The following is a 22,642-nucleotide window of genomic DNA, read 5'->3' as shown; positions in this document are numbered from 1 at the left end:
AGATTTCTATGGGACTACAAAATTATGACAGACTACTACGGGTACCAAAGATTTTGTAACCATCTACATCACCTCAGTCATTACCAAAGGAAATTCTATATGTGCTTAACTTTTCAGCTATGTCCAACATTTGGTCCATAGTGATCATAAACACAAGCTCTATAAACACCACATCAGCTGAGGCCTACTGATACGGATAAGCCTTGAAGATCAAGATTCAATTTTATTTTTACAGTGCCAAGAAACAATAGTCGCCTCAAGGTGCTTTTTTTTTTTTTTTTGTAAGGTAGACCCTACAATACACAACGATTAAATGGCTGGACCAAATTTTTCTCTCAAAGCAACATGAATGAGTGAAGAGTGAAGCAGGTGACTGACAGGAGGACTGATGGAGCATCTCCAGTGATCTGGGCTCTGTGTTGATGTCCTGTTTCTCCTTCTGTAATCAAGCAATAACAAGGGTCTTTGCTCTCCATGTGACACTAATATTTGGATTAAAACTTTATTAAGTCGCTGTCTTTACACACAGCTGTTTTCACACCGGTGTGCTGGTCCTCTCCAGTCCCAGCATATACACTATATGGTCAGTGATGACACTTCTGTGACATCGTTGACCATGCGGCTCATAGAGGTGCCATTTAACCCCAGTGTAGTTGGTTTTATGGTGTTTCATCTTACATGTGTACTTGACCTGACAGAATTCAGGTCAAGTACAAGTGTTAATGGAGCTGATTATCATGGTCCCATTAGAGCACTAAAATCTGAGTATTATGCTGTACATAAATGATTTTGAATGGAGTGAACTGTTGAGCAAAAGACCTTCCACACTGGTCCCAGCTGAATCGTTCAACTTCAGCGTACATGATAAAATTCAAATTGTTTTTCTAAGCAGTGAGGGAACTTTGGAAAATGAGCTAAAGATGAAGTTCAATTCTGTGTTTTAAACCCATTTGACTAAAACATTAATTCAGTTTGATCAGGACTGCACAACCTTTACACTGCAAAAAATGTTTTATTTGGGTTTTGGGCAATCAGACTCCCATTTTCACTGTCCAATGCCCCGAATAAAGAGTAAATATGTAAAAACAAAAATGGACACGAAGATAGTTACAAACAGGATGCAATGATTTAAAAGCTTATAAAGACATGTTTTACACGTGATAAAATGTTGAAAACAAAAACTGATAAAAATGTACAATTATAAGAAAAAAGAACATTTTGAATTTTATGGCAACAACACACCAATAAACTGGGGCATGGACCTCAATGTAGCAACTAGCAGCTTATGCTTACAATAAAATGATAGTGTTAATTTGGCAGTTTGTAGCATCAACAGACAGTGTTTATGCAACAGTTTTATGTTAAATGAACACCAGAGAAAAATCTACCAGCAACAAACAGTCAACGCTCACCACACCTATGTGACCAGCAACCAAACCAGAGTCCCAAGAAGCACAAGAAATAAACAATAGCTCAATAAATTTGCATGAACCACTATTAATCTACCAAGTATTGCTTTTTACTTACAAAATAACAAACAAAGTAAAAATACAGAGGTACCATTTCAATCTGCTTGAAAGCTTCAAAAATGTTTTAACGAACGCATACAGGAACTCTGTCCCTTGTTCTCATATTTTGTTCGTCAAGTTGACCTGAAACACCTGAAGCGAAACGATAGTAACTGAGTTGGTAGCAATACTTCATGGTGCTGTGACCGCAGTAAAATCTTCTAAACAAGTGTTACACAAAACATAACTGAAGTCAGTGAACAGCAATAGATTTGCACCAATATCTGATCCAACTTGTTGACTCATTTGGATCAGACTGATATACCAGCCAAACGTAGAACTGGTGCATTTCTAGTCACAACTTTAAGGTTTTGCTTTACTGTGGATGAGCTGATGTTGTTTCAAGTGACCCTTCACAGTAAAAGACTTCCCACAGTTACCACACATGAATGGTTTAATTCCAGCATGGATGAGTTGGTGTGATTTTAAGTTCCTTTGGTGAGTAAAACACTTTCCACATTCACCACAGATGAATGGTTTAACTCCAGCATGGATGAGTTGGTGTGATTTTAAGTTCCTTTGGTGAGTAAAACACTTTCCACACTCATCACAGATGAATGGTTTAACTCCAGCATGGATGAGTTGGTGTGATTTTAAGTTCCTTTGGTGAGTAAAACACTTTCCACACTCATCACAGATGAATGGTTTAATTCCTGCATGGATGAGTTGGTGTGATTTTAAGGCACTTTGCCGAGTAAAACACTTTCCACACTCATCACAGATGAATGGTTTAACTCCAGCATGGATAAGTTGATGTGATTTTAAGTTCCTTTGGTGAGTAAAACACTTTCCACACTCATCACAGATGAATGGTTTAATTCCTGCATGGATGAGTTGGTGTGATTTTAAGGCACTTTGCGAAGTAAAAGACTTTCCACACTGGTCACAGCTGAATGGTTTAACCCCAGTGTGGATGAGCTTATGCCTCGTCAAGTTACTCTTTGTAGTAAAAGATTTTCCACAGTCAACACAAGAGAAGCATCTTTTCTTATTGTGGAAACATTGGTGTCTCCCGAGCTGCCTCCTTGTGATAAAGCTCTTTGCACAAAGACCACAAGTGAATGATTTCTCTCTCTTTGCTTGTGTGAGGTTAGCATTGTCATCATCGGAAGAGTGCCGAGGTCTCTTTCGGTTGTTGCTTCTTTGTTCCTGTAGTGACAGAGAAACAAACCAATGAGATGCAGTAAAGTGTGTGAATGTGTGTGTGAATGGGTGAATGACTGAATGTAGTGTGAAGTGCTTTGGGGTCCTTAGGGACTATAAAAGCGCTATACAAATGCAGGCCATTTACCATTTATTTACCAGTAAAGGAAAAAGGGTAACCTATGATGTGGATGAAGTTAATGCAGTTTGATACCAGAGTTATCAAACTACACTGTGCAGAGTTACTAGCATCTATATAAGACTCTGCTCAGGTACATCAATTCATATATTTTCTTTTGTTTATCTAATTCAGGGTAGCAGTTAGGTTGAAACCTATCCCAGGTGACCCTGGTTGAGATGGGAGGTACACACTGGACACCAGTCCAGGGCCCTGTTTCAGGAAGCCGGTTTAGTGGAAAAACTGAGTAAGTATACCCTGAGTTAACGAAAACTCTGGGTTTTCGGTTTCACAAAGCGAGTTCAGCTGCAGCCTGAGTGAGTCACTATGACGACACACGCCGTGAAGCTAACCTGCCCCCTAGCAGGTTTACTACAACTAACCCTGACTGTCTCCGCCCCTTTGTCGGAAACCTGACAGTAGGAAGTGTCGGACATGGCGTGTCCCTTCCTTGAAGAGCCAGTAGATCGTGAAGCCCAAATTCTCCGCAGAGCTCTCCGCCGGGAGAGAGTGATTAGAGCGCGTTTGGACATTTTATCATTACCTGATGATTTTCTGTGCGAACGTTACCGTTTCTCAGCACAATCTATAAGTCATTTGGATAACATCCTCAGGCCATATATTACGCATGTGACACATCGCGGACATGCTCTCAGTTCTGTACATATTATTTGTATTGCACTTCGGTTTTTTGCAAACGGGAGCTTTCTGTATAATATTGGTGACGCTGAGCACGTTTCCAAGGCTACCGTCTGTCGGGCAGTCAGGAATGTTACAGTTGCACTGAAACGTCTCCTGTACTCGTTTGTGGTGTTCCCCGGTCATAGACCCACACGATTTATCAAAGAGGGATGCCACAAAGTTGTAGGTAGCAGGATGACCAAAACTTAATTTATGATGTGGTGATACTTGGACTACTACTTAAATTTTACATTTATTTTCACGGTTCCCAGGCGTGATTGGCTGTATAGATGGCACTCACATTCCAATCATTGCTCCTTCAGTAAATGAAGGAGACTATGTGAACAGGAAGTCTTTCCACAGCATTAATGTACAGGTACATAGTTCCCTGTAGCATTTCAAACTAACAGATTATTTCATTATAGTAATGGATGCTAATTTGTGTTCTCTGCACTGTGAAGATCATATGTGATGCTGCCAACATTATCACAAATGTGGAAGCCAAGTGGCCAGGCTCTGTCCATGACTCACAAATATTCCGTGAATGTACACTGAGCACAAAATTTGGACATGGTGAGTTAAGAATACTTTAAAATATATAAAGACCAATTGCTTCAGGGACATTTGAACTGAAGTGTATCCTTCTGTCTTAGGAGAGTTCACTGGCTACTTGCTTGGTGATAGGGTAAACATGGATACCCCCTATTTGCTTACCCCTTACCCTGACCCTGAACCGGGCCCACAGCAGCGATATAATCTGGCTAATTGCAGGACAAGAGCCAGAATTGAAATGACTATCGGAATGCTTAAGGCCCGGTTCCAGTGCCTGCAAAGACTCAGGGTCACCCCAGAAAGGGCATGTGACATTATTGTGGCATGTGTGATTCTTCACAACATTGCCACAATTAGAGGAGAACACTGTCCTTCTGAACCAAACATCAGCAGTGATCCAAACCATGAACATCCTGACCCTCCCACGGACATACAAGATGGAAGAGCAGTCAGAGACACCATATGTCACAATCATTTCTTTTGACCCATCACCTCAACATGTTGAAAGCAGAATAAACAGATTTTTTGTTCAACTGGCTTTATTGGTCGCCTGTGTTTCCTGTACACAAAGTATTAAAAGATGTAAACCTCATAAAGTGTCTCTGTTGCTTCCTCCTCTGTAACAGCTGTCAATGTTTCTTCATTATTTTCCTGTAGTAAAGAAATTAACAACATTGCTGTTCTACTGTAAACTCATATAATCTGTGGAGTATTACTCACAACTGCATGTTGGTCTGGCTCAACAGGAGGCTGCACCAGATGCAGTACACCACCACCATCAACTGATAGAATATGAGGTTCATACAGGTCACTTATAACTTACAAGGGACCAAATGGCAATTAACAAACATACCAATCACCTCACACTTCATTGTCATTATGCTCTCAAAGACAACCAAGACTGAGGGAAGGCAAAATCAGTAGGAAAATAACTTCACTACAAAATAATCCATTATGGTAAAGAGTTTATCAAATGAATGAGTAGCACTGCAAAGGTGACTGTGAAGAAAGGATGTATGCACATCATGTATTATTTTGGATTTACCCCTTATGTAGGCACTTGTGTCTTGCGGGGTTATTGCCTCAGAGGATGTCCCCGCAGAGATGCCTTCAGCCACAGGGCGCCCACTGTTTTGGCTGAGGGCCAACTGCTCAGCCTCTGTGAGTGGTGGTGGTGGAGGACCCCCACCTGTTTTTCGGGCCTCCGCTTTTTTTCTGTTGGCTATAACGGGCCACATTTGAGCATACAGAGTAAGCAAATATGTACTTGTAATGTGCTCAGATAATTTCAATAAGTGCTTACAGACAGAAAATTAATGTAGCCTCTAACTGCAATTGATTTACATGGGACAAACAGACCAAGCACTATGGCTCATAATACAATTACACCTTACCTGTTTGGACTATATTTTTATATTTCATTTTTACTTGCTGCCAGGAACGTTTGGGGCCTGTTGGGTTGCACCTGCGCTCACATCACATCACAAAATAAAATGTATAAAATAACAAATAAAATAATATATGATAAAATAATGTGTTAAATGGGTGGAAATCCCTAGATCAATGTTTAAATTAACACTCACGCATTGACTCTGTCGGCTATGTTTTGCCATGCATGCTCCCTTTCTTTTGCAGCTGTGGCTGTGTTACTTTTTTCCGCAAAATTTGCATGTTATCGGCATATGCTGCCATCAGAATTTCGGCCTCAAGCGCTGTGAAATACACTGACCGCGCCTTCTTTCCCTCCGTCTCCATGGTGACTCGCTTAATCTGTGCTCCGCTTATCAGGGCTTTATGTATCCTCGTCCGCGCGCTTCACTTGGGGTTAAAGCAACTCCGCGTTGACTGAACGAATTGTTATCAGCCTTTCTGAAACCGAATATTCCGAGTTGGACAGTTCGGGGTTACTCAACCCTGAGTATCGTTTTTCACTCTGAGTTTTCTAAACCGGCTTCCTGAAATAGGGCCCAGTACACCAATCAATTGCAGAGCGAACACAGAGAGAAAAACAGCCATTCACACCTACAGCCAGTTTACAATTTTCATTTAAGGAGGCCAGAGTACCCGGAGAGAACCCATATACACAAGGGAAGAACATGAAGACTTCATTCCAGTGGATTTGAACCCAAGGATCTTTTTGATGTTAGGCGATTGTGCTAACCACCACCGGCCACCCTCAGACACAAATAATAAATATTTATTAGGTTTATCGATTTCAATTTCTCCCACTTTACTTTTGGAATAGTCACTGTGGGTTACCTGTGTCAAAAGGTTCATTTAAAAAACATAATTTAATCTTAAGTTTGATGAAAATGTCACTTAAAGTACAGAGTTTAAAATCTCACTGCTACATGTCAGCAGCAGACTGCAGTCAACTAAATTCTGTCTTCTTATCCCTCCTACTTTAAGTTCATAGTGCTACCTATCACGGCTGCTGTAGGACAAACATCTCTATCTGTAGCGAGTGTAGGCTGTCATGTCAGTCTGACGTTTACATCACCTGGTGTCTGTCTGTATTTACTCTGGAGGAGGATGTAAATCTTTGTAAAAGGAGTCTGATAGTCAGTGAAGCTCACCTCTGACATGTGACAGCAATAGGGAGTCGAGTTGTTGAGAATATTCTGTCCGTTTCTTTGCAAACTCAGATTATGCATCTGACCCTCACCTCAGCATAGCGGTCACAGGAGTGAGCCTCACTGACTCCCTCTAAATAAAATCCATTCAAAGTTTTGCCTCATCCACAGTAAATAGTGGATGTTCCACTGGCATTATCAAGTAAACGGTGATCTGATAGCATGCGCCCACTAAATAAACGCCAGGCAGAACATTTGAAGTTACTCTGGGGTGACTGAGTAAAATAAAATTTAAAATATCAAAAAATATTTAATTGTCACATATAGAGTACAGAGGGAAGATAATATAGTAGCTTCCACAAACCAGTGCCCAATTCTACGTTTATGAGAACGCATCAGTTTGTTGGAAGATGAAAATTATACACATATTTATGAGCAAAACATTCTGCTGTTATGTAATTGCAACAAAAGAAATACTTGCTGCACCTTTAAATGTAATTTAAATGCAGTTTATGAAGAATGTGAATAAGATATGCATTGTGCTTGACCTTTTTTAATTTACAAATATTCTTTTGCTTTTATTGAATAAGTTACAGGTTTTGAACAGCTGTCTAACAACAACAGATGTTCAACAGATACACACAATAACATTAACAAAAGACAGATTTTTTTTACCTTTTGTGAAGAATCCATTCAAGTCTCCTCTTCCTATCACCAATCACCTGTGAGATTAAACACATTGGAATTACCAGCACCGATTAACCAACCAGCGGGCCGGATTGGAGTAATGACTTATGTTTGAAACCCCTGAGCTTCATGCAAATTTGACTGTTGGGATGGACATCCAACAAAACTCTGCAGATACATTTTGTGCATCCACAAATGCCAGTTGAGGCAGATAATATGATTTGAAAATTAAACTGAATGCTAATTAATGCCCCTCAGTCCAGCAGGTCCAAATCCATCTGAACCCAAGAGCCAAGCTTTTGGGTCTGGGAGTGGCTTTAAAGGAGGTCATCCTGATCCCTCCCTGCAGGAATCACTTCTGTACAAAGTTCAACTTATTTTTCATCACAATAGCAACAGATCAGGTCTTAGTGAAAGCTGCAAGAGCATTCAGCAAACTAAAAGTCACAAAGGCTCTGAGACAGTACTCTCACAATCACAGAAACACCACTTATGTACAGTTTGGTTAAAACATTCAAATAATTGAAACAAATAATAGAAAACACCCTCACACAATAATAATACCTAGTTCTGATGGTTTCTGCTGCTTTTCCAGAGTACTCCAGGAAAAAAAACAACCACAATCAACAATCACAGCAAGTTTTCAAATGTATAAAAATAACTATCTATGACAAAACTACAAAGGCTCTCCTCACCTTTAGAGGAGGCCAGGGCACAAACTGAGAAAAACTCTGAAGAAGCTTTAACAATTTTTGGCTCATTAATCAAAGAGCACAAACCGCTTTTCTCACCTCTGCAGATAAACAGACATTACCAACTCGGTTCTCCACCAAGAATTCTCCAGGTGAACAATTTTGGTTTGATTGGAGGTTGTTCCACCAGTTCAGAGCTGATTTGGCTCCACCTACTGGTCTGGAGTTTAAAGCAACAAGCAGGAAGAAAAAGGTTCTCTTCTTAGTCCTGCTGACAAACGGTGAAATGTAATTTACTCAAATACTGGAGCCTACGACAAACTTGGGCCCCCTTTGTTACTGTTTCTACACCTTGTTTTTTAATTTGGAAAATGCATCCATGCCTATTATAGTAATTACTGCAGGGGTTTGCTGTACTGCAAAAGGAAAAGAGGTAAAACTAGGTTCTGTCTGAACTACTGGAATAATTTGTATATTTGTATTGATCTCATGGATCTAAAAGATGCATGACAGTGGTGAAACCAATAGCTCAGTAAATCTCAGAGTTCAAAAGCCTCTTCAATCTGGAAATTCAAACAATAAAGATGAATTCTAATCGTTGTAATGCGTTTTCCCCTCAATTTCAGTTAACAGAGAAGTTGAACTTCATGGATTTAAAGAACCAAAGTCTCCTGTGAGCTGTTAATACACCAAACGTTCCTCTGATTCATCCAACTAAAGATTCCAAACCTTTATAACTAAAAAGAAAAAAGTTTGATATGTAAGTGTAAATCAAAGGGAGCTGAAGAAAAAAGGATCTTCTGCAGTGGGAACCCAAGTGTCGCCCGGCAACGTCAATGTTTTATGCATTACAATAATGTGAAAGGAAGCTAATCGGCTTCATGTTTGATTGATGGAACTGAAGGTGACCTCGTCCCAGTTATCGATATGACTGGGATATTTTACACTTTCACCTACAAACTGCATGATTTTAACTACCAGCTGCGGTTTTTATTGAGATAATAAAAATGTGATGGTTCATGTTCACTCAAAGCAACATGAATGAGGGAAGAGTGAAGCAGGTGACTGACAGGAGGACTGATGGAGCATCTCCAGTGATCATTGCATGAATAGGATTTCAGTGTTTTTTTAAGTTTAAATCGGTATCTTGAAGAGGTTCTATTCAGATGTTCTGTGTTGCTGTCTGTACTCAAACAATAAAAAGGGTTCTTGCTCTCAATCTGACACTATTTGGATTAAAACTTTATTAACTCGCTGTCTTTACACAAAGCTCTTTTCACACCGGTGTGCTGGTCCTCTCCAGTCCCAGCATATACACTATATGGTCATTGATGACACTTCTGTGAAAGCAGAATCAGAAAACGTTATTTATCCCCACAGGGCAATTAAGCAACACATCAATAAATTTGGGCATGGACCTAATTAAAGTAGCAACTAACAGCTTATGCTAACAATAAAATTATAGTTTTAATTTATCAATCTGTAACAGACGGTGTTCATATAACAGTTTTATTTTCGTCTCAGGGTCCCAGATTGAACCAGAGAAAAACCTACTAGCAACAAACAGTCAAAGCTCACCACACCCTTTGATCAGTAACCAAAACAGGGTCCCAAGAAGCACAAGAAATAAACAATATAGCTCAATAAATTCGCATGAACCAGTATTGCTCTACCTAGTATTGTTTTGTACTTACAAAAAACAAGCAAATAAAAGAAAAAGGAAAATACAGATATAGAGTTTCAGCCTGCTTGAAAGATTCAAAATGTTTTAATGAATATATACAGAAACACTGTCCCTTGTTCTCATATTTTGTATGTGGAGTTGATCTGAGACAGCTGAGGCGAAATGAAGTTTCTTCAGTTCTAGGTTCAAATGGTGGAGAGTCCCAGATTTAAGCCCTGTGGTGACACTCCCACTCTGTTAAAGTGTTAAGGCTCTGTTAGTGTTAGGGCCTTAACACACCAGAAGTGTGGGCTAAATAAAGTAGGTATCAGACCTCAATTATGAGATAGAGTCAATTAATACATATAAGATATCAGCTAAGAAACTAAAAAATACACAATAATAAGATTAAAATAGATGAGATGACGGCACTAGCTAGTCAGGGATGCCAGATTAAATAGGTAAGTATTCAACCATGATGTGAAAGATTGAATTGAGTTCAAGGCACAAATAGTCGCAGGAAGGTTGTTTGTGAGGTTAGGTGCAGCTGAGACAAAAGCACAATCGCCTCGAGTCCTCAGCTGAGACCTAGGTTGCGCCAAGAGTAACTAACCAGATGATCTTAGTGCTCGACTTGGAGTGTACAGGCTGAGAAGGTCAGTGAGATAGCTCAGTGCAATGTTATTTATGATTTTAAAAGTAAGCAACAAGATTTTAAAATCAATACAATATTTGATGGGTATCCAATATAAGTCAGCTAGAACTGGAGTGATAGAAGCAAACTTTCCAGTTCCAGTTGGGAGGCGAGCTGCAGCATTTTGAACAAGCTGTAATCTGTGAAGAGGGACAGATTGGACATAATAATCTGGAAGTCACAAAAGCATGGATACGTTTTTCGAGATCCTTGTGCGGTACATAATGCTTAGTTTTAGAGATTTGGCGCAGGTGATAGAAGCCAAATTTAACTACAAAAAACACTTGTTCATCAAGATTAAATGAACTTTCCAGGAAAAAAACCCTAGATTGCTTATAGTGTCGGAGAGAAAGCTGACAAGAGGCCCAACTAGAACAGCTCATCCTGAGGAATATGACTGTTCTGAGTCCCTGCCTCCATGTACTTATGTAATTAATCACTGGACAGCTGAACAGGTATGTTTATAAATAATATTATATTAGGCCAATTTTCTTATACACATTTTTGACCTGGGTGTAGAATTAATTGCTGATTGTCACCTTTAGAGTAGGCCAGGGCACAAACTGAGAAAAACTCTATGAGCAAAGAGCACAAACAGCTTTTCTCGCCTCTGCAGATAAACAGACACTAACAGCTCAATTGCTCTACAGGTAAGAATTCTCCAGGTGAACTTTGGATTTATTGGAGGTTGTTCCACCAGTTCAGAGCTGATTTGGCTCCACCTGCTGGTCTGGAGTTTAAAGCAACATGCAGGAGGTTCTCTTCTTGGTACTAATGAACAAAACGTTTTTTATTGAACTGCAATACTGATTTTACAGAGAGGGGGTTTGGGAACTGGTTTCCCAAAAGCATTGCAAACAGGTGCTCTGCTCGAGAGGACAGGGTATGATAGGAGCTAACATAGTTTTGAAATGTTTGTAATTGAGTTTAGAGGCTTAACTAAACACTAAAACTCCTGTTTCAGTTTCTGAGCTACTGCTCCTTCACTTCAGTCCACGACCAGATAATATTTAAAACAGTTGTCCCCATCATGGTCCCTGTAACAATGACCAACCAGTGTTGTATAATAGTTATAATAGCTTACTTACTTTTGAACTCAGACAGCACTCATAGAGATTACATCATGTGACTGTAAAACATTTACCTGCAGTAACAACTTTTTGCCACATGATGTAGCCAGTGAGTCAGATTACATCAAGCTCACTGGGTGTGTTGCAGGTTATTGTTAAATTTTCAACATACAGCTTAAGCCCCATTGAGCCTCATACAGGGGCACTGGGGCTCAAGAGGTATGTGACCCTCTATGATTATACAGAGAGAAAGACCTCAAGCCTTTTATGCAAATATCAGCCTATGTAGCATCCACAGAAACCTTAGAATCTCAGCTAAATGCACATTTAACCCATTTCTACAACCACCAAACACAGCGAAAACAAGCAATGATTAAAAGAGCAGTTATGTAAATACACAAAAGTCCGCTAAAAACACCCAAACTCTCCAGACTTCATGTAACACTATAAATAATGGCTTGTTAGCAGGCAGAGCTATCACCTATTCCAAACATCAAGTTTCACCACGCTCCAACCAAAATTCACTGAACCAGACACAAAAGAAGAACCTAAAAGCACAATATTTATTTATTAATAGTGCTTTAATGTTTCACTGTTTCACTTTAGAAGCATAAATCTTTACACAGATGGTGTTTATATGTTGATTTACTGAATATCTGTATTACAATGTGAACTAAAGCTTGTATTCTGCTGACAGGTGAGTGCCTGGCAGAGTAGTCAAGGAACCAGGAGGAGTCACCTTTGGAGAAAAAGGGAAATAAACATCACTACAACACATACACTGACAGATGGACAGAGAGGAGTTATGCTGCAGCCTTAGCATGCTGTGGGGAATATTTAGTTTTTACTTGTCTCTTTTCACTTCCTGTGTGTTTATACATTAAATATTACATAAGAATCGATACATGAGGATCAAACTCACACATGCACAGAGAGAACATGTAGAATCATGCAGAAAGGCCCAAGATCACTGTCACGATCCTGGGTCTTAGGACCCAGTGTTTTGAGTTTTAGTTCATTTTGATGTTTATAGTATGTTTAGCTCATTAGGCCTCCTATGTTGATTTGCTTATTAGTTCCCCCTTGTGTTTCAACCCATGTTAAGTCTCCCCTGCCCTTCATGTCTCTCTGTGCCCCCTCTGTTCTGTTTATGGTGTGTCTTTGCATGTTTGAGTTTCTTGTTTTCTGTCACCCTGCATTGTGCATTATGTTCTCATGGTTGGTCTTTTGTTACTCCCTCTAGTCTAGTCTCTTGTGTTCAAAGCTGAGTATTTCCCTCTGTGTATTTTGGTTCTTAGACCTCTGCCTTATGGTTTGTCTCTGTTTCTTAGTTGCTGTCTCCACTGTGTCTAGTTCGCGTCTCTGTGTGATACTTCCTGTTTTACTTTGAAGGTCCATGCCTCATGTGAGTGTTTCTAGTTTTGCGTCTCTGTCTCGTCCAGTCCTGATTTCTCCCAGCTGTGCCCTCCTTCTGTGTCTCATTCCCTCGTTATCCCTCTGTGTATTTAAGCCCTGTGTTTCTCTTTGTCAGTGTCGTAGTCTCCACCATAGCTGTGTGATTTTTCCCCTGTGGCTCCTTGTGCTTTAGTTTTCCCAGTTTAGTCTATTTTGTATTGTTTTTCGTGTCCCACTCCACGCCAGCAATAAAGCTGTGTTTTTTGAGTTTACCTTTTGTCTCTGTGAGTTTGCGTTTGGGTCCTACTTTTGCCTGCACACAGCCGTACTGTGACAATCACATTGCTAATAACTGCACCATCATTGCAAATTTTAACATGGGTAGGCCATGCAAACTTCACTGATGGTGGGGTTGAACCCAGGACGTTCTTGCTGTGAAGCAACAGTGCTAACAACCTCAGATGTTCCTGTATCACTGTAAATCTTGACCAGTGTAGTCAGTCAGTTTATGTTGTGTCCTAGGATGCTTAAGGCGTGTGCTGCTGAACTTGGGGAGCCGCTACAACGAGTCTTCAACCTCAGTCTGCGACTGGGGAGAGTGCCCGCCCTATGGAAGACATCCTGCATCGTCCCGGTCCCTAAAAGGAACCGGCCCAATGAGCTGAATGACTTCCGACCGGTGGCACTGACGTCACATCTTATGAAGACTCTAGAGCGGCTCTTCCTCAACTTCCTCCGACCACAGGTACAACATGCCCAGGACCCACTGCAGTTTGCATACAAGGCGGGTGTCGGAGTGGAGGATGCCATCCTGTACCTCCTACACAGAGCCCACTCACACCTGGATGAGGGAAAAGGCACGGTCAGGATACTGTTTCTTGACTTTTCCAGTGCCTTTAATACCATCCGGCCCTGTATGCTTCAGGAAAAACTGAACAGGATGGAGGTGGACCCCTGCCTGGTGGCTTGGATCTCCGACTACCTCACCGACAGACCACAGTACGTCAGGCTGAAGGACATCACGTCTGACACTGTGGTCAGCAGCACAGGAGCACCACAGGGAACTGTGCTGTCCCCTCTTCTCTTCACCCTGTACACCTCTGACTTCTGCTACAACTCTGAATTATGCCATATTCAGAAGTTTGCAGATGACACGGCCATCATGGGGTGTATCTGGGATGATCAGGAAGAGGAGTACAGAAGTCTGGTGAGGAACTTTGTCGCATGGAGTCACACAAACCACCTGCAACTCAACACCTCAAAGACTAAGGAACTGGTTGTGGACTTCGGGAGGTCTAGAGCAGGTCCACTGCCGGTTCAGATAGAGGGGGAGGAGGTGGAGGTGGTCAACAAGTACAAGTACCTCGGGCTGTGGGTGGACAATAAACTGGACTGGTCATGCAACACAGAGTACCTGTATAAAAAAGCCCAAAGCCAACTGTACTTCCTCAGGAGGCTGAGGTCTTTTAACATCTGCAGGAAGCTCCTGAGGATGTTTTACCAGTCGGTGGTTGCTGGAGTACTTTTCTATGCTGTGGTGTGCTGGGGGAGCAGCACAGCAAAGAAGGACTCATCCAGGCTGGAGAAACTGATCAGGAAGGCTAGCTCTGTGGTCGGCATGAAGCTGGACACTCTGGTGACAGTGGCAGAGAAAAGGACATTAAAGAAACTGCTGGACATTATGAACAATGCTGGGCATCCTCTGCACACGGCCATTAACAATCAGAAGAGTCTGTTCAGTGACAGGTTGCTTCTCCCCAAGACAAGAACTAACAGACTTAAAAACTCCTTTGTCCCACACGCCATCAGACTGTTTAACTCCTCTCTGGAGGGGAGAGGGAGGGGAAACAGGAGGACAAAGGAGGGGGGAACAACTAAGCTGTAGTGCCTCTTCACCTCACTGTACAATACCTTTTGTGCAATACTTTTGTAAATAGTCAACAGTGCAATAGACTCAATACTTGAAATGTGCAATTCACTTGTATTTTTATTTTTTATTCCTATTTATTCTATTTATCCCCTTTGTATATTTTATTTATATTTGTCTCTGTATTTATATATGTGTGTGTGTGTATATATATATATATATATATATATATATATATATATATATATATATATATATATATATATAACAATTCTGTAACTGTAACTTCGGTCGTTGCTGTGCTTTTTGGAAGTCGAATTTCCCAGAGGAACCCACCCGAGGGATTAATAAAGTTCTATCTTATCTTATCTTATCTTATTTACTGTTATACATCTGAAAGAATTTGAAAGGTGAAAAGTGAAATATATATAAGTTACAGTAATGGGATACAGATTTTGTTGAAATGCTGTCTTTGAAGTGATGTGTTAAATGTTAAAGGCATTAATTGCCTGTGGAGTAAAGTTGCAAAATCTGGAAGATTTGAGTCTAAAGTGTCTTTAGATGGCACATGTTATGATATGTGTATCCATTCAACCTTTTCTTCTGCTAAAAAGAAAATTTAATAAAACTACAAGATGGGCGGGGAAGATCCTTCATGATCTTATCTCCAAGTCTTCGTGTTCCAACATGACTTTGTGCACAAAACAAAATGCCTTTGACTGCAGGAACTATGGGACTTTGATGTCTGAAGACTTACCCAGAATGCTCAAAATGAATTGTGTTTCCTTCCTTGCAGTCCAGTGATGCATATCATCATTGCTGCCTTGTATGTGGTGATTGTTATAGTTCTTTTAATACCTACGAGGTGAGTAAAACATTTTTCTGCTGTTACCATGATGAGAAAAATGACTCTGTTACACGTTTTGGTCAGTGTTCTTGTTTTCTAAATCTGTGCAGCAATATGTTGCCTCTAAAGGGAAGGAGCTGCTGCATCCATACACGGGCACAGCAGCAGTAACTCAAGCAGTTATTACCCCAGAAATAAAAGCCTGTTGCTTGAATATCTATTAAAGTTACTGTGTCATATGGTGGTCTTTATCCTTCAAGCTCGGGTCCTCTACCAGAGGCATCTTGAGAGTCCTGCGCAGTTATAATAATAGTCAGTTGGCTTGATCTCTTTATCTCTTTTCCTGACTTCTAGCATGGGAGAGTTTATGTACCTTTTTTTTTTAATCATTGAAGTGGCAATGATACTATAAGAAATAACACCTTAGTGAGGATGGGATCTTTCTTTCTTACTTCACCATGTTTAACACAATGCCTTAGTCTGTATATCTTCTGGCAATTGTAATTCAAAGTAACACACAATAGCCTAATTTTGATTACTTTAAGAGACTAAGAAGGCTGTAGATATTGTAAAAGTCCAGATGCCTATACAAACCTCATCATGCAGCCCAGAACGAGGCAGGGTTAGAATTGAGAATTTATATACACCTGGATGTTAGTTCCTACCTAGTAGGCACTACTGTGCATAAAAGGCACGGTTTGCCAATACCCTGTAGCATATGTGTAATAGATGCAATGTGACTGTACATTACACACAATCTTAACAGACAAATAAATTGCAGATTGCTTTCTTTGGACTCCATCATGGAGGAACATTGTCACAAGTAACTTTTTCACATTACAATGTAATCAATTTGAAAACAAAAAACAAAAAAAATAGTGTAGTGCTATACACTCCTGCCTAAAAAGCACAAGATCTCTTGTTTAATCTGGAGGAAACACCAATCCCTCTGAGTCGTTCACTCAGCATATTCACTCGAACTGCAAGAACTGCAGCCGTCAATTCCAGCCTGGGAATTGTAGTTTGCTTGAGAGGAGCAACTCTAGCCTTTCCCAGGATAAAAGCAACATGCGTGATGTTATTCTTTTCCAACTTTAAATATGACACTGTTCCATAACCATCTTGACTTGCATCAGAAAAATTATGAAGTTGTGCCTTATTTGGTCTTCCAAAGCAACTTGGTTTAATGCAACATTCCACTTTGAACTTTGAAATCAGCTGGAGATCCTCCAGCCAATCACGCCACCGCTGGGAAAGAGAGTGGGGAATAACTTCACCCCACTTCAAATTTTCTTGGCAAAGCTCTTGTAGCAACAGTTTAGCTGGCATACTGAAGGGAGACAAGATTCCCAAAGGATCATACAGTGAGCTGACCACAGACAAAATGCCCCTTCTGGTTGTTGGACGGTCCTGCAGGGAGGTTCTGAACTGGAACTTGTCTGTTTCTATGCACCACTGTAAACCCAGTGCTCTCTCAACTGGAAGTTGATCTGCTTTCCATCATCTTTGTGCAACTCATCTGCAGACACAAGCTTGGCATATCCTTGTTCAAGCATGTTGTTTACACATTCAGTGTATTCATCCTTATAATGAGCATCCTTTTCAAATCTCCGTCTGAGACTCTGGAGACGCTGCTCCGCGACACAGAGGTTATTTGGCAAGCTGGGACCTTCTCTCCTGAAAGGCAAATCAATGTGATAATGATTTCCAATAAGTTTTATTGAACTACTAACAATATCCATGAAACACATATCCTCTCTGGACATTTCAGTCTGCTCCTCTGAGGATCTTTCATTAAAATCACGATTGTACTGTTTAATCAACATTTCTTCAAGACGCTCAAAAGAAATCCTATTGGCTGTTACAGCAGTGCAGTTGTTTTTATTTCCACTGTTACTTCCAGTGCGCAGGGGACCATTTATGACCCAGCCAACTTTTGTTTTTGCAGCATAAGGTCCACCCTCCACACTGTTTATCACCTTGGGGCGATCGTGGCTCAAGAGTTGGGAGTTCGCCTTGTAATCGGAAGGTTGCCGGTTCGAGCCTCGGCTTGGACAGTCTCGGTCGTTGTGTCCTTGGGCAAGACACTTCACCCGTTGCCTACTGGTGGTGGTCAGAGGGCCCGGTGGCGCCAGTGTCCAGCAGCCTCGCCTCTGTCAGTGCGCCCCAGGGTGGCTGTGGCTACAATGTAGCTGCCATCACCAGTGTGTGAATGTGTGTGTGAATGGGTGGATGACTGGATATGTAAAGCGCTTTGGGGTCCTTAGGGACTAGTAAAGCGCTATATAAATACTTACCATTTACCTTCCATGGCTCTAAAACATTGGAAGCATCAGTGCCTATCAGTAGCTCCACCTCTGCATCAATGTTGTGAAGTTTAACAGGTTTAAGATGAGGCCACTGATCGATGTCGCCTTGCTGGGGAATATTGACTGTAGAAATTGACATGGTCTTTTGAGTCAAAACATCTGGCAACGCCATGAAATCATTTGCTTCCAAACCAGACAGAACTTGTGCACTAACAATCCTATTTTGACTCATTGTTCTCAAAAGGATATTGGTCTTTTTACCTTTAAGATTCAGTCTTTTTGCCAGGGTTTCTGTACAGAATGTACCTGAACTTCCAGGATCCAAAAACGCATAGGTTTGCACAATTTTATTGCTCTTTTGGCTCTTAACTTCAACTGGAACTATAGGAAAAACTACATTAACTTCATGACCAGCCCCAATATGCCCACATGTCTGAGTGGTTGCAGTTGAAAAGTGGACATCAGAGCTTGTCATATGTTGAGTTTGTTCTGAGGGTACTCCTGGATCTTTTCGCTCTATTCGAAGAACCCCTGGGTGCTTTTGGTGACACACTTTGCAATCCGAACGATTCCTACAGTCTTTGCTTGTGTGACCAACTTTTAAACAACCAAAACAAATTCCCCTTTCCTTGATAAAAGTCAACCTATCCCAATGCATTTTAGCTTTAAACTGCTTACAATTCTCTAGTAAATGATTGCTGTGTGAACAAAACAAACAACTATGCAGAACAGTGGAATTTGTGAACAGTTGATTGAGTTTTGACTCCTGGCACTGTACTGACATTAGTGGCAAAACTACTTCCCTTTTTTCTTTGCTTGGTGGAACTTGAAACTTTAAAGCTGCTTCCAGATTGTGAGTCTTGGATGTTGCCAAACACTGGATCTGATGCTACTTTCACCTGTTTTATTATGAAGGCAACCAGATCAGTGAACACTGCTCTGTGACCATTTTGTTCCTGCAGTTCATAGGCAACAACTCTCCATTTTTCCCTCAATTTGTATGGAAGCTTCATAACAACCATTCTCATATTTGAGGGCAAATCCAACTCCTTCATATAAACAACTTGCTGTGTTAGATTCGAACATCCTTTAAGAAAAAGAGAGAATGACTGAAGACCTTTCACATCCTCACTTTTAATAGGTGCCCAACTCACAATCCTCTCCATATATGCAGAGGCAATTTTATTTTCGTTCCCAAAATGTTCTTCATAAGATATTTGGCTGTGGAATAGCCCTGCTCAGGAGGTAAATGCTGACAACTATGCACCAAGTCTTTAGGCTGCCCCCTAGTGAACTGCTCTAAAATATGCAAACAGTCGCTCCAGTTATCAGTTTTAGCTTCCACTCCATTTTCAAAGGCATTCATAAATGATCTGTATACTGTAAAGGGTCTCCATCAAACAGGGATGTTTCTGGCTGGGAGGACAGAAGATATGTTTTGTTTTACAAGCAAAGTAGTGATGTCATTTTGTTTTTGCATAATATTGACAATCTCCTTCATGCAATTCTCAGTCAAAGTAGGAGACTGAGGCTGTGTTTGCTGCGTCACTTGAGCTGAAGCATCAACTTTTACCATCATCTCATCCACCTGATGTTGGTTTCGACTTTGTCTAGGTATGATTACTGGTGATTCAGATGCAGAATTTATACCAGAGTAATCTCTTTCTGCCGGAACAAATGTATCAGCACAAGGCGCTTCTTGTACGTGCCCTCTTTCAAAATAAGAGTTCATTCCATCAGAACGCTCAGAGCTACAAACTGAGTTTATTTTTAAGACACGAAGCTTTGCCTTAGTTGCTGACAACTCTGTTTCCAAGGATAATTTCTCCTTTTCTTTTCTCAGTTTTTCCTCTTGCGCTTCAATAGAATGTTTTTCTTTAATGCAGCGAGTCGCTCCATGAGCGCTGCCTTGTCAGCCGCAGCTTTAATGCGTGCGGAAGATGTTGATGAAATTTGACTTTGCTGTGACAATGTTTTCGAAGGTGGCTTTACACTTGAGATATTAGAGACACTGTCTTCAGGATTTATTTCATCCAAACTTTCAACAGCTTGATCATTAAGAGCAGTATTGCTTTGTTCAGTATACGGCTCGCCTGCTTCCTGCAACCAAACCTTTACTTTGTCCATAAAAACAGAGAATGCTGTCACCTTCGACTGAAAATGTGTGCTTTGCCTTGTCACTTCATCTTCTGGCAGTGGCGAACTTAAAAAGGATTCTTGCAAAGCGTTTGCATCTTGATAGCATTTAATAAACTTCCCAAATTCAGAAGACACTTCCTTAACGTTCTCATGTGAGGTCATTAAAGCGGAAATTTTCCCCATGTACTTAGATGCTTGCTTACACATTGAACTCCACTTTTCTTGGCATGTCTTTATATACAAATCCAAACCTTTTGGCGTAAATTTGATGCTTCTTTTCTCTGCTTGCATCTCAGTGTCATCCTCTTGTTTACTCTTAATATCCGACATTTTTATTGTCCTCTTGGATTATTTCAAACATTATAAAGATGCACAGCACACTGAGAATCCATAGCATAAAGCGCAAACACGACATCCATTTACCTGCTGATTGCAGTGAACAACAATTTCCACAGAGGGCGTTGGCATGTTTCAATTAGCGATCCAATTATGCACCAATTTAGTACATCAAAACTCAGTTCATCAGTCTTTGTAGTGAAATAATGTCTTTAAACTCCAATAGCTTCACCGTTTTCCTTTAAGGCTTAAACAATATCATCACTCACCAGCTTTGATGAACGAGTGACATGTTGATCCAGGCCTCAACATCAAATCCGTCTGGATTACTCAGAGACGATCCAGTAACTTTTATTCGAGTTCGACGGTGATCCTTGAAAGCCATATATCCAACATATCCATTAATGAAGGATTATTCCTTTGTCCACGGGCAGGTTTTTTACTTTTTCTAGTGGCAATTCCTTTTGTTTGACAAACCGAACATCCCACAATTAAAAGTCCACAAGCCCCTGCTGCACTGAGATAATATTTCGTACGCAGGCAAAAGAAGTCCACTGTCCAGACTTGAAAGTTGCGTTTTTATGGTTTATTTTATCCAGTTTGGCAATAACAAGATCCATTTTTCTTACTTCCTGCTACTTCTCCTGCTCTGGTAAAAAACCATAGGCCCACCGCAGTGCATGCTGGTCCTATACCAGTCTCTTTATTTATAGAAACAAAATGGCCCTACAGCTCTTACTGACTAATTTAACAAGGTAACATCAAACAAACAAAACATTGAAACAAATATTAACCTACAAATAAACTTGTAAATAAACCCCAAATATAAGTAAACTAACAACAAACTTTAACTAATTTCAAAATAATAAAAAAAATAAGAACAAATAGCTCCAACAAGAATTATTGTCTGAAGGCCAAGAAAACTGCCCAACAGATTTATCTTCCCAAATGGATCATTATGGCTTTTGTCATACTGGGCAACTTGATTGTCATAGTTTTTTCAATCTTTATTATTTATTTATTTTACTTGTAATAAGTTATTACAGTCGAAACAGACAGGACTGCGGGAGAGGACAGAGAAAGACAAAGAAAAGAGAAGCCAGGAAGAGGCTCAACAAAAGGAGAGGGAAAGAAAAACAGAGGGGAAGAGAGAGAGACAGAAAAGACACTAAAAATCTGCTAGATCACCTGCTGGAAATTTTGTGTTTTTGGAGTAATATTTCAGCTTCTGAAAATGTGCATGAGTATGACAACACAATCTCATGCAGTCCCTCAAACATTCAACTCATGTAGAGATTCAACCATAATCAGGTCATCCTGAATAGGACTCTGACCAACTACACAATCTCAGAGAAATGGAAGCAGAAGTTTTCAGGAGGGAATTTACACATGTGAAGTTAGTGATGCTGAAGAGACGACAAAAACTTTTAGAAAAAGTAACTACCCATTTAATAAATCAAATTAATTAGTTTATTTTGTTTAAGGTTGTTTTAACTACTGTCATTGAGTCAAAAAAGACAATGGAACTGATTACTATCTTAATATGAAAGCTGCTGTAATGCTAAACATTGAATTAAACCAAAAGAATACATATTTTTCCCATTTTTTCCTAGTACATATTATCTAGTAAACATTTCTAAAATATAAGCACCTCTTGTTACACTCAATCACATACTTTCTTAATTGTCTGATTTCAGCATCAATGTGGTGCCATTTAATGTTAGCTAACATGTTAGCTTTCAGGTTAAGTGCAGCTGTTTAATGCCAGGTTATTAAGAAGCAAAAGTGACAAACAGGAAAGAATAAAAGACTGAAAAGTGCTGGATTTGGTCTGTGTGCCATCTTAAAGACAAGTAAAGGAGAGGCAGCTTGAGTCTGAACCTCCGTACCTGTTTAATTATGTAGGCAGAAGCCAATATTATATGACGTTTACTCCACAGTATGCAACAGAAAACCTGCTTGATTTCATAGTTCAGCAAGTAACCATTGACATCTTTCAAAATTCATTTTACTTGGTCTTCCATCTCCATTTTAAGTTTGTTTATGTGTTTGACGTCAAACCTCTTCCAATAAAGCCATAAAGCAAATTATATAAAAGCTTTATAAATCAAGAAATTATATAATCATTTTGACAAAAAAAAAAAGATCCAGTTCAGAGTTGTGATGAGGTTTGAGCCAAAAGACATTAAAACTGACTCTGTTTCTTTGTGTTTCAGGATATTCCGGAGCTATTTTAGGAGGGGTGATT

The 22,642-nt window shown here is 40.2% G+C and overlaps 1 protein-coding gene and 1 pseudogene across 1 annotated transcript; both read right to left on the bottom strand.

The window, feature by feature from the left end:
* Positions 1-1,871: 1,871 nt before the first annotated feature.
* Positions 1,872-18,058, bottom strand: LOC146625295 (uncharacterized). Its single transcript, XM_085362152.1, has 2 exons — positions 17,915-18,058; positions 1,872-2,717 (listed from the first exon to the last, which is right to left on the bottom strand). Exons 1-2 carry the CDS (start codon positions 18,056-18,058, stop codon positions 1,872-1,874), a joined length of 990 nt encoding a protein of 329 aa, XP_085218278.1.
* A 1,223-nt stretch (positions 18,059-19,281) lies between these two features.
* On the bottom strand, positions 19,282-20,388 carry LOC146625294 (uncharacterized; annotated as a pseudogene).
* Positions 20,389-22,642: the final 2,254 nt, after the last annotated feature.

This window comes from Diplotaxodon limnothrissa, linkage group LG9 (genome assembly GCF_057381915.1).
Source record: "Diplotaxodon limnothrissa isolate DT_005_m linkage group LG9, D_limnothrissa_male_GT1.1, whole genome shotgun sequence".
Taxonomy (NCBI): Eukaryota; Metazoa; Chordata; class Actinopteri; order Cichliformes; family Cichlidae; genus Diplotaxodon; species Diplotaxodon limnothrissa.
Note: the sequence above shows the minus strand (reverse complement) of the source record. Positions and strands in the feature narration are given on the sequence as shown.

What these genes read in the sequence shown, in the direction of transcription:
- LOC146625295 (XM_085362152.1), bottom strand. Translation starts at nt 18,058, where the DNA reads ATGTCAATTTCTACAGTCAATATTCCCCAGCAAGGCGACATCGATCAG. An exon ending in ATGTTTTAGAGCCATGGAAG is followed by an intron (nt 2,718 to 17,914) that starts GTAAATGGTAAG and finishes CTGTCACTACAG; the next exon opens with GAACAAAGAAGCAACAACCG.